The sequence below is a fragment of the Centruroides sculpturatus genome, unplaced genomic scaffold (assembly GCF_000671375.1).
Source record: "Centruroides sculpturatus isolate CEXI.00-Female unplaced genomic scaffold, Cexi_2.0 scaffold193, whole genome shotgun sequence".
NCBI lineage: Eukaryota > Metazoa > Arthropoda > Arachnida > Scorpiones > Buthidae > Centruroides > Centruroides sculpturatus.
The window spans coordinates 2967-12569 of record NW_019384402.1 but is presented as its reverse complement, the minus strand read 5'-3'; the positions used below and the strand labels follow the sequence as shown (position 1 = coordinate 12569).

General features: G+C 31.7%; 2 protein-coding genes across 4 annotated transcripts; one reads left to right on the top strand and one right to left on the bottom strand.

The window, feature by feature from the left end:
* Positions 1-999: 999 nt before the first annotated feature.
* Positions 1000-3303, bottom strand: LOC111618688 (retinoic acid receptor gamma-like). Its single transcript, XM_023360248.1, has 6 exons — positions 3010-3303; positions 2349-2386; positions 2058-2273; positions 1942-1991; positions 1739-1867; positions 1000-1053 (listed from the first exon to the last, which is right to left on the bottom strand). Exons 1-6 carry the CDS (start codon positions 3069-3071, stop codon positions 1000-1002), a joined length of 549 nt encoding a protein of 182 aa, XP_023216016.1. The 5' UTR covers positions 3072-3303.
* A 2775-nt stretch (positions 3304-6078) lies between these two features.
* LOC111618685 lies at positions 6079-8608 on the top strand. Of its 3 annotated transcripts, none has more exons than XR_002755609.1 (6): positions 6079-6693; positions 6752-6801; positions 6888-7015; positions 7387-7624; positions 7699-7846; positions 8360-8608. XR_002755609.1 is itself a non-coding variant. In XM_023360246.1 (4 exons), the coding sequence occupies exons 2-4, from the start codon at positions 7408-7410 to the stop codon at positions 8427-8429; spliced, it is 435 nt and encodes a 144-aa protein (XP_023216014.1). In that variant the 5' UTR covers positions 6079-6693; positions 7387-7407; the 3' UTR covers positions 8430-8608. The 3 variants fall into 3 exon arrangements, 1 of the variants encoding a protein (XP_023216014.1); XR_002755610.1 differs by lacking the exon at positions 8360-8608 and adding an exon at positions 7917-8142; XM_023360246.1 differs by lacking the exons at positions 6752-6801; positions 6888-7015.
* The last annotated feature ends 995 nt before the right edge of the window (positions 8609-9603 follow it).

The window sequence follows — 9603 nt, the reverse complement described above, 5'->3', positions numbered from 1 at the left end:
CATCCTTGAAAGTACGTGTATTTACGACATGATCATAATTTACCCCATTTATAACTAAAATAATATGTTTTTTAAAGTATTATTCCGTTTTAACTATTTTAAAATATTATAGTTTTGAAGAATTAATAAAAATTTGTGATACAATCTTTACGATTCCGATATTTATCTATTTTAAATTGCTTTTTTATATGTTTAACGTACCATAGACCAATCCAATTATAACGTCTGTAGCATTAAATTTTCTAAAAGTACGAATACTTCAACAGTACTTGAAGTATTTAAGTTATAGAGAAGAACTAGAAACGGCATGAGTAATTGTCGTTACTTGTTAAGCAAAGAATTCCAGTGTACTACCGCATTTAATTTAAAGAAACTAGAAAAACTAATAAAAGAAAATGTGATTTGTTTCAGGTATGTTTTAAAATTACTCTATACAAAGATATGATAGTATGGTTTCTGCCATTTGGCATGAAGATGGCATTCAGTACTTCCCAATTGTCATATCTCCGTTTGCAATATGAAATTAGGCACACGCAATACGATCCTTCTTTTTGTCGACATATATTTTAACTTTATTTCATAATTTATGTATTACATTTAAGATTCTTCTATGAAGAATCTCGAAAAATCATCTGTGACGTATGCCATGGCCATCTCGGACTCGCTGAAATACGTTTCCAAATGTTTCATTTTTCTAGTCACCGTAACAAGCCTTTTCGAATTTAAGAATTCGGGATAAGTTAAATCTGATTAGAAATAAATTTGCATTAATTTTGCATAATTTGATATATTATTCTTGAAATTTACATACGTACGATTTTCAAAAACAAGATATAATTCCGCAAAACGAAACATGGATTTATTTGTGATTTCTTCTTTTAAATGTTTCGCAAGAGATAAAATACTCGCACCGAATTCTTTCACAAAATCACTACGTGACACGTGAGGATCTAAAAATGACTTCTGTGCTCTTAACACATTGTGAACATTGAGACATCTTTAAGTAAGTTCCATGATAATTCCTCTTATTAAACATTCCTCTGTTATTTTAATCTGAAAATATAAATAATTCACTTGAAAAATTTATAGAATAATGTAATCAGAAAGTATTTTGTTTTAAATGTAAGCAAGGTAACAATGCAAAAACATCGAACATAAAAGGCATATATTCAGAATATTTATTGTAGCGATAGACTAAGGAATCGACGTATTAATGAAGCAAAAATACGAACAAACTCGAATTTTAAACACTTGAACGTCTTCCATAGACAAGAAACTAAACCTCAAAAGTGCTTCTGTTTGAAACCAGATAGAAAATTCAAGTATTGAACAATAATGTTATTTACTGCACGCTCGAGATCTTGGCTGAGACAGTACATATTTCTACAAGAATTTGACACAAAAGGCTCACTGTCCCACCAAATGAACAGATTTTGAATCCTGCTTCTTGGCACTATCTAATTTATACTTATACACAAACTGAAGAAGGATGTTTTACGCCTAGTTTCCAGTTTGATGAATATGTGTAAGAATTCAAACTGTGGTTATGACCACAGTATTTATGTTTCTCTAAGTAAACCTTAGATTCTTTTGCTATATTGCACCAGTAAGTGTCACAGCAGGTACACTGAGTAAATGCATATATTTGTTCGATATTTCCGCATTGCAAGTTGTTTCAATTCATAACAAATGTAAGAAATTTTACTTTTTGAATTCCTCATCAGAAAATGCATCTTACTTGATGGGAAACGGGTAAAATTTTAAATGCTTTGATTCGCTTTGATGCTTTGATAAACATCTGTTGTAAGTGTGGAATATATTGCAATAGCTGATCCTCGTCTTTCATCACGTTCAACCTGATTCCTTTCTGATTGAGAATATTTAAAAAGTCATCAAGATTAGTGCATTTTTGCAGTCCAATTCAAAATCGAAGCAACTTACTCGAGTTTCGACCATTCGATTGAAACGTATGCTTAAGTAATTTTCACCATCTGAAACGTTCAAACGTTCTGTAAAGAACTTATTTCTGAATTAGAATAAATTATTCGGTTACTTACAACTAATTTTATCAGCATCCATTCCAACTTCGTAACATTTATTCAACCAACAAAAACTGCAATCGTTCTCCCCCATCAACAGGCAATTGCCTATTCGTTGGCATCGAGGAACCTCTAATTTCACTACATTGTTGTAGAAGAAATCTGAGCAATGCAAACAAGCCCACACTCCGTATGTATTCAGTATTGCAGGATGAGTGCAACACACTGGACATTCTTAATGATTAAATTGCAATTTACTGTAAAGCAAAATTCTTTTGGAAATATTGCAAGAGAAATATAAATACTTACTTCTCTCCGAGTAATTTACACTATTCATCGTGTCGTTCCTGAAAAATTCCAAAAGAATTATATATTTTCAACTTTATATTTCGGAAAAAATGTGAAAATGTACAAATACAAAACATTTTATAAGATTAAATTAAGTTTTATATAACACAACAGTTACTGTAGTTGTCAGGACTTCAATTTCGTGACTAATTTTTGTGGAACTGACGAATAAAAATTGAAGTTAATCGTGAGTTTGCTCTTGAATGGCTGATCATTTCGAGTTTTCCGGGATTTCTTTACGTGTCTAGCACCTTCAAATATGATCAACGCTACACAAGGGTGCTACGTGCCTCCCGGAAGTACTTTCAATGAAAACTGGCTGCTATTTAGGCGTAGTATGCGAGGAAAACTCGGAGTCAACTATCGAGTCGCGAATCCTCCACCAATTACCATTCTTCGGTGGTTTTCTGCACATAGCCCAAAGAATTTCTTCCTGGAGGCATCCATGTTTTTCAGATATCTCATTTGTTGCGTTGTATTATCCATCCGTCCTCAAATCCTTCGTGGAGAATACTTGTAACCTTCGATATGATAATTTTTGTTCCTTTATGCGGAACAAAAATTATCATATAAAATTACATAAAAAACGATTTTTAATGAGATTTTCTTAATTTCTACTTACGCATCTTGTTCATCACTAGAACAGTCTTCTCCAGACATACGAAAATATACACCATTCTCCATTTTCAAAGATTTTTCCTGGAAGATAATTTATAATTACAATACGCAAATACTTACTTATTTCTTTCTGTGTGTCTGCTTCTTTATTATTGATGCTTTTGTACTCACTTTTCTTGTTTAATCTATCACACTTGCCTAGTATTGAGTAACGTGTTACGTACTTTCATACCTGTTAGTAGGATGTTTACTGATTATATGGCTTTTGTTAAATATCATCGTTATGATGAGTGTTTAGTTTAATATTTAGGCTTTGTAACGATGATGTTAATTACTAAANGCAATTTACTGTAAAGCAAAATTCTTTTGGAAATATTGCAAGAGAAATATAAATACTTACTTTTCTCCGGGTAATTTAAACTATTCATCGTGTCGTTCCTGAAAAATTTCTGAATAATTATATATTTTTAACTTTATATTTCGGGAGAAAATGTTAAAATGTACAAATACAAAACATTTTATAAGATTAAATTAATTTTATATATTACAACAGTTACTGCAGTTGTCGCGACTTCAATTTCGTGACTAATTTCTGTGGAACTGATGAATGAAAATCGAAGTTAATCGTGAATTTGCTCTTGAATGGCTGATCATTTCGAGTTTTCCGGGATTTCTTTACGTGTCTTGCAACTTCAAGTATGATCAACGCTTCACAAGGGAGCTATGCCAATTGGGTGTGCCTCCCGGAAGTACTTTCAATGGAAACTGGCTGATATTTAGACGTAGTACGCGAAGAAAACTCGGAGTCAACTGTTGAGTCGCGAACCCGCCACCAATTACCATTCTTCGGTGGTTTTCTGCACAAAGGCCAAAGAATTTCTTCCTGGAGGCATCCATGTTTTTCAGATATTTCATTCGTTGCGTTGTATTATCAATCCGTCCTCAAATCCTTCGTGGATAATACTTGTAACCTTCGATATGATAATTTTTGTTCCGCATAAAGGAACAAAAATTATCATATAAAATTACACAAAAAAGAATTTTTAGTGAGATTTTCTTAATTTCTACTTACGCATCTTGTTCATCACTAGAACAGTCTTCTCCAGACATACGAAAATATACACCATTCTCCATTCTCAAATACTTTTCCTGGAAGACAATATATAATTACAATATGCAAATTTCTTTCTGTGTGTCTGCTACTTTGTTATTGATGCTTTGTACTCACCTTTGTTGTTTAATCTATTACACTCGCTTAGTATTGAATCACGTGTTACGTACTTTCATACCTGTTCGTAGGATGTTTACTGATTATATGGCTTTTGTTAAATATCATCGTTATAATGAGTGTTTAGTTTAATATTTAGGCTTTGTAACGACGATATTAATTACTAAATATAAATTTATTTATTTTAAAATTTAATGGCACAATTATAGTATAACATACTCTCAAAATATCAAGTTCATCATCAATTTTTAAGTACGAAAGGGTCTAAAAGTAGACTTTGTGGGTTCCAGAAAAAATTGTGAATATTACTGGAAATGATTAAAACTGCCGTCCCACCTGGTCCACAAATGCACATGTAATTCATTCCCTTGTTTCCTCTATATTAATCCCTTTTTCATTTATTTACGTTTTGTTCTATTTTTTTTTTTTTTTTTTTTTTTTTTTTTTTTTTNTACATTGCCGGTTTCAGTTGCATTTGGTGAAAGGTCCTTTTCAAAGTTAAAAATTATAAAAAACTATTTAATTAATTAATTAATTTAAGATCAACAATGCACCAGCAAAGACTAAGTAATTTAGTTTATATATAGCTATAGTTTCAATTGAACATGAAATCTTAGACAGCTTGGATACAAGAAAATTGATAGCAGATTTCGCAAACATGAAGGCAAGAAGAGTTCAATTTCTGTAGATAAATATTTATATGGTTTTACACTTAAGTAAATAAAAATAACTTAGTAATAATAAATAGTTCTTTTTGTAAAGTATTTCTTTTCTTTTTTCACACCTTTATGAGACAACACTAAAGAGCCTTTCTGGCAAGCTCAGCGCAGGTAGTCGTAGTTAAACAGGGGGCGGCGTAATCGGTATTGCACACGGTCGTTCAAAACAGCTTGCGGCGCCCCTGACTGCACCCCATTTATGCTATCCTGCAACAGATGTTACTTCGGATTCTTCACACTCATAGATGATTAAAACTGCCATCCCACCTGGTCCACAAATGCACGTGTAATTCATTCCCCTGCTTCTTCTATATTACAGTTGTCCCTTGATAATCCGACAGGTATGGGACCAAAGGTGTGTCAGATTACCAAAAGTGTCCGGATTACCGAAAATAATTACATATTTTGCATTGTTTTGCTAGCAGTAACTTACAATATTCTCTACTCCAACTGTTCGAACAGAACTGCTCACATAAAACACACGAAATGTGTGTCATCGAGTAAGAATTGGATGGGGAGATTCACATCGCGACATGCTTCTGTGCAAGCAGACACGTAACGGGGACGGGTACCTTGACGGGAGGTGCGTCGGACTACTGAGCATGTCGGATTAAAAAACGTCGGACTATAGAGGGACAACTGTATTCCCTTTTACATTTATTTACGTGTTGTTCTAATTATTTTACTATAAACATTCCTAATAAACACACCAGGATGGCTACAAAATGTTATTTCGAAACAAAAGAAACGAACTTTATAAAAGTATTTATATATTTTTTTAAGTCAAATCTTTTATTTTTATTTCTTAAATTAATATTTTCAGAGTTATTCAGCCTTATAAATATTTATATTAAGAAGTTTTGCGATATTTCACGTAATATTTGATAAGAAAATTGACGTCATTTCAATCGCAAAGTTATGCAAATTACTTTGAAGCAGTAAGTTGTAACGACTGCCATTTTATCATACGAACAGCTGCATCATGGCAATACCAAATTCACATGTTAATAAGTAAGTTTTACTTAAATATTTTTATTGATTTCTACATAATTTAATTCTATAATTCCAAATTTAGCATGTATATTTGTTTGAGATTTACATTAATTTTTATCGGGCCAATCAACCTTCTCAACGAACTCTCAATATATTCAATATTATGTTTTACCCTAAACTTGTAGGCTTAAGCAATAACGTATGCAAGGCCTTTTTCGTCCACCAAATAATAATATATGAGGCCTTAAGTTATAGTTTTATAATGAGAGGCCCTAAGCTACAACTTGAGAGTCAGACAACGGTTTAATATTTTTACACTGTGGCCTCACTTTCTAAGAATTTTAACCCATTCTCTTGTAAAAATATCTCTTGTTTTTAATCTTATCCCTATAAAATTTCATATAAATATCTTCTTGTATCCCAGAATCGCGAAGAATGTTAAAGACTTCAAACGTAAGTAATTGTTTTGAGTATATTGTAGTACACACGTTTAATAATTACAGTACTAACTACACTTACTTGTCCTTCGCAGGATGTAATGTGTGCTCGCTTAGAATAGCAATAACGAATGCATACGGACCATATACATGCTTGGATTGCGCTGATTTCTTTTACGAAAATGTATATTACTTGAACCTACCACGTTGCAAAAAGAATGCCAAGTGTCTTATACAAGTAAAAAATAGTTGCTCAGCCTGTAGATTAAATAAATGTTACAATGTTGAAATGAAATCGGATTGTATCTATAGTAAGTACAATAATTTTTAAGTAATGTATACAATAATTACAATATATTTTATTTATAGGACTCGAAATATATAATAATATTCGCTTGTATAGATTAGGAAAAACTCGTGTAAGTTGTATTTAAATCTATATTTCTTGTGAAATTTGTCACTTGTTTTACTTGTTGCATTTCACGTTTATATTAAATTTTTATAGAAAAACTCGAAATTTTATAAATTTTTCACGAGAAGGATTTATTTCAATTATTCACGTGTCTATATGCTTTGTTTGTGACAAATATAAGTTTTATCAATGCTTTTAAAACGTTACCAGATTCTAATAAGGTAAGGTTGACACAATAAATTAATTTTTTATTTGTATTAAATGTTAAAGAAAATGACACAGTCGATCCCCCTATAACACTGTTGATAATTTCGTTTTATATGAATTCCATGTTGTACGAGTCACTTATATTTTACAAATACGTGAGCCGTTCACAGCCCGGCACACGTATTTGTAAAATCTAAGTGACTCGTACAACATGGAATTCATATAAAACGGAATTATCAACAGTGTTATAGGTGAGTCGACTGTACATAAAATACAGGATTTTTCAGAATAATGTCAACATAAATTATTATTATGGCCTAATGATTTATTCAACATATTTTGTTTCGTTTCAGCTAATAATTTTTGCCGAATTTTATATTTTTAGAGTTTCTTACGGCGCGTATGCATGAAGAGAGGCGTTATTATGGAACTTGTTGAAAGATGCTACAATATTCACGACGTTTTAAGATTAGAAAAGTGTTTCATTGATCCTCACGTTTCGCGAAGTGAATTTGTAAGAGATTTTGGACGTGAAATCTTGAATTTTATAAGAACTTTGAAAGATCATATTCATACTACTCTTGACTTTTATCTTATCAAATTCATTTTAATATTTGATGATTGTGAGTACATTTAACACAGTTTACATTGTAAAGTATACAATATCCCTTGCTTTTATCATTTAATTTAATTTCAGATACTGATTTATCGATACATTCCTTTGATCTTTTTCTTCATATATTATTAAGACAAGTCGACGTTTTGGAGAAACTTCTTTCTGATTTTGAGTACGAGTTGGGATATATTGGGGATGAAGTTAGATTCCATCATTTCACTATGCATTTGTGAGTACTTTTCTACGTTTCTTACACGCAAAGTTCAGTTTCCTACACCCGATTTTGTTTGATTTTTCAGTTTCCTATGTATGAATGTTAGTGTTTGGGTATGGGGGCACGGTTATGTTTACCTTTTTTGAAGCTTAATAACTCCCGTTTTTTTTGTCGAAGATTTCTGCAATTTTCCAGGGAAATTTACTTATTTAGGATGATAATGGTGTTAAATTTTGGTGAGTAAAGGTCGAAGGGAGATAAAGAGGTCGTGCGTATCTGTAGTAGGATGTGTGAGGATACTTCTCACAGAATTTCACATTGATTATTGCTTTTTTGTCTGCCATTTTGTAAAAAAAGAACATGAAGTCGAGTAGCGAAACGTGACAGTACAAAGTTAGAGGGGCGCTTGATGACTGCAAGCACCCCTTGATTATAACTTTCTTATTTGTTACTTTAATTAAATTTTATATTACAATAAATTATTTATATAAATTAAAATTTTAATATGAAAATTATACTTTTTATTAGCGTGAATAGAAGATTTACAGATTACATAAATCGACATTCTCCAGAGTTTTACTTCATCCCAAACAATTAAGAAGAAAAAAAAGCAGAGACAACTTTACGTTAAAGTTTTAATTTTTTAATATTATTTTACAATTTACATAACCCGTGTTTGATGTTTCTTGTTCAAACTTAAGTTTCAAACATCGCATTTGTGTTGCAACAGTAAAATATCATATTCCATGTGCAACGTCAAAACATATGACTTGGATAGATTTTTATAACACTGTTGTACATGCTTTTAAATTGAATTTTTATATATATTTCGATGTAAATAAAATATAATTTATAAAATTTATTTTATGTATTGGTCATTTTAATTTCCGGATTTACTGTAAACGTTACAGCGATCAATTACTAGTGACAAAGTGGATAAGAACACTGAAAACTGGTGGTGGTTACGGGTTTGCCCCTCACCAACGGGCTAGTCGCTTGCAATTTTCCGTGGGGAATTGGCCCTCAAGAAAATTCACCAGTATGGTCGGAAATACATAACTTAATCCAGGCAAGAAGGGGCTCTTATCATTTTTCTGGAAGAGAGAACGGCCACGGAGCAAAAGAAATCAAATTTCTTGATTCCCTTAGATTTCTTAGGGCATCTGCTCCATCTTGCAGGATGAATAATCTTTGTAGAACATGATGAGTGTTCCCACTGGATGCAACGTGTTGCTTTTACATATCTTAAACAATTCATTCATTTGTGATGAATTAAAATCGGATACTTTCGAGTGGAACATCCTGTATTTTTGTCAGAAAAGATTAGCATCTCGTTGCTCAAACTTTAAATTTTTAAACTGTNTAAATTCACGATTTTAATTAATTGGTATTTATTCAGATTAAAATAATTACGGAAATAGGAAGAGAAATTTGAGAGATTTCTGCAGAAATATAATTCTCAGTCTTAAGTTTTTAAACAACATTGGATCAGTAGAGACCACAGGAAGTGAGTTGTGCATCATTCTATTGGAGGAAGTCATGAAGAGATAAAATCTCACCTATTATTTTAACTTCCCTTAAACTTACCGACTTTATTCTTTGTAAATCTTTTGACAAATATTAAATATTTATAATTTTACATATGATTAATTTGCCGCTCCGTGTCCTCACGTCAATATGGGTTAAACAGAAGTATAACGTGTTTCTGTCTAACCCGTGTGTAAATGCTAATTCTGCTGTTTCATTAAAACTGTGAAGATCAGAAATTTCGT

What these genes read in the sequence shown, in the direction of transcription:
- LOC111618688 (XM_023360248.1), bottom strand. Translation starts at nt 3,071, where the DNA reads ATGGAGAATGGTGTATATTTTCGTATGTCTGGAGAAGACTGTTCTAGT. An exon ending in GGATGCTGATAAAATTAGTT is followed by an intron (nt 1,992 to 2,057) that starts GTAAGTAACCGA and finishes TGAACGTTTCAG; the next exon opens with ATGGTGAAAATTACTTAAGC. An exon ending in TTTTACCCGTTTCCCATCAA is followed by an intron (nt 1,054 to 1,738) that starts GTAAGATGCATT and finishes TTATATTTTCAG; the next exon opens with ATTAAAATAACAGAGGAATG.
- LOC111618685 (XM_023360246.1), top strand. Translation starts at nt 7,408, where the DNA reads ATGAAGAGAGGCGTTATTATGGAACTTGTTGAAAGATGCTACAATATT. An exon ending in CATTTTAATATTTGATGATT is followed by an intron (nt 7,625 to 7,698) that starts GTGAGTACATTT and finishes ATTTAATTTCAG; the next exon opens with ATACTGATTTATCGATACAT. An exon ending in CATCATTTCACTATGCATTT is followed by an intron (nt 7,847 to 8,359) that starts GTGAGTACTTTT and finishes ACTTTTTATTAG; the next exon opens with CGTGAATAGAAGATTTACAG.